General features: G+C 34.0%; 1 protein-coding gene across 2 annotated transcripts in view; it reads right to left on the bottom strand.

The window, feature by feature from the left end:
• LOC106876549 (3'(2'),5'-bisphosphate nucleotidase 1) overlaps nucleotides 1-1,316 on the bottom strand; it is a 14,852-nt gene that overhangs the window by 7,404 nt on the left and 6,132 nt on the right. For both annotated transcript variants that reach the window (XM_052971435.1, XM_014925138.2), the window contains exon 2: nucleotides 1,060-1,161. In XM_052971435.1, the coding sequence (XP_052827395.1) occupies nucleotides 1,060-1,161 (102 nt within the window). The remainder of the gene's footprint in view (nucleotides 1-1,059; nucleotides 1,162-1,316) is intronic.

Genomic DNA, 1,316 nt, shown 5'->3' with positions numbered 1-1,316 from the left:
ACACTCGCAATAAGCATTAAGTTGTAATTTCTATAGAAGATCCATTTTTCATCACCAGTCACAAGTCTATCCAAAAAGGGTGAAGTGAGTTCATGAGAATGGAGAGAAGAGCAGATGTCAACTCGGGATTTGTGTTTGCTTTTGGACATTTCATGAGGCACTTATTTTCCAAGTTTAGGAAGCTTTACAAGTTGTTGAAGATGACAATGAACAGTTGTATGGTTTGAACTAAGCTTTATTGCCAATTCTTCAACTGATAATGCAGGATTTTCTTTAAGTAATGCCTCAAGGAGCTTATCATCAAACTCAACTGGACATCCTGTTCGATCTTCATCTTCAAGGCTGAAATTTCCACATCTGAATTTTGCAAACCATCTTCTGCAAGTTCTTTCATTCAAGCATTCTTTCCCATAAACTGAGTGTATGTTTTGAGTCGGTTCGGCTGCAGAGTTTCCTTTTTTGTACTCATAAAGCATTATGTGCCTGAAATGCTCTTTGGATACTTCCATGTTAGAAAGGTTTTTAATCAAAGAAATTTTAATTCTATTCTGTACAATGATATTTAATTAGTTTAAATGTACACAAATGCATAAAAATAATTTTTAATTCCATTAGACATTCTAAAATACTATTAAATTTCATTCAATTTTAAAGAAGGTAAAATTGGACAGCACTTATGGGATGACCTGATACACATACACACACATATAAACAGGTTGAACCAAAAGTAGGTGGACAGTAAATGATAACATTTATTTTGAGATTACATACTAATACAATTAAATCTTGATAAACAATTATTACATATACAATTAAATTTTATTGTATACAATAATAAAGTACAAAAGCAATGCTGGTGTGTTTATGTCCCCGTAACTTAGCGGTTCGGCAAGACAGCGATAGAATATGTTAGGATGCAGGCAGCACTAAGCATCAAGCAATTACAATTGTGCAAATAATTAGAAGTAATTTAGCTATTGCTAAATTAATTAATGCCTGTTAGCTACCATCTTGTCCTGCGATACAACGAAAGAGAATAAAACGGTGAAGATGTGTTACCTCTTCTCCTACAAAGGTCACTTTTGGAAAATGATGCTGTAGAGATCCTATAATACATCTTTGCGCTGATCGGTCAGCTTCAGTTTGTAGGTCATCGATACCCTGAAAGCAAAATAGGACATTGTAGAAAAGCAAGAATGAAAAATATCATTCCTGGTTGGGAATAGAAAAAAACTGAGCAGGGTGGATTGTAATAGATGGGACAAGAACAGCTATCTTGCAGTAGAGGAGATTATATGGCTACGTCTTATTAAATA

Source organism: Octopus bimaculoides, chromosome 11 (assembly GCF_001194135.2).
Source record: "Octopus bimaculoides isolate UCB-OBI-ISO-001 chromosome 11, ASM119413v2, whole genome shotgun sequence".
NCBI lineage: Eukaryota > Metazoa > Mollusca > Cephalopoda > Octopoda > Octopodidae > Octopus > Octopus bimaculoides.
The sequence above is the reverse complement of the archived record's forward strand: the minus strand, read 5'-3'. Positions and strand labels throughout refer to the sequence as shown.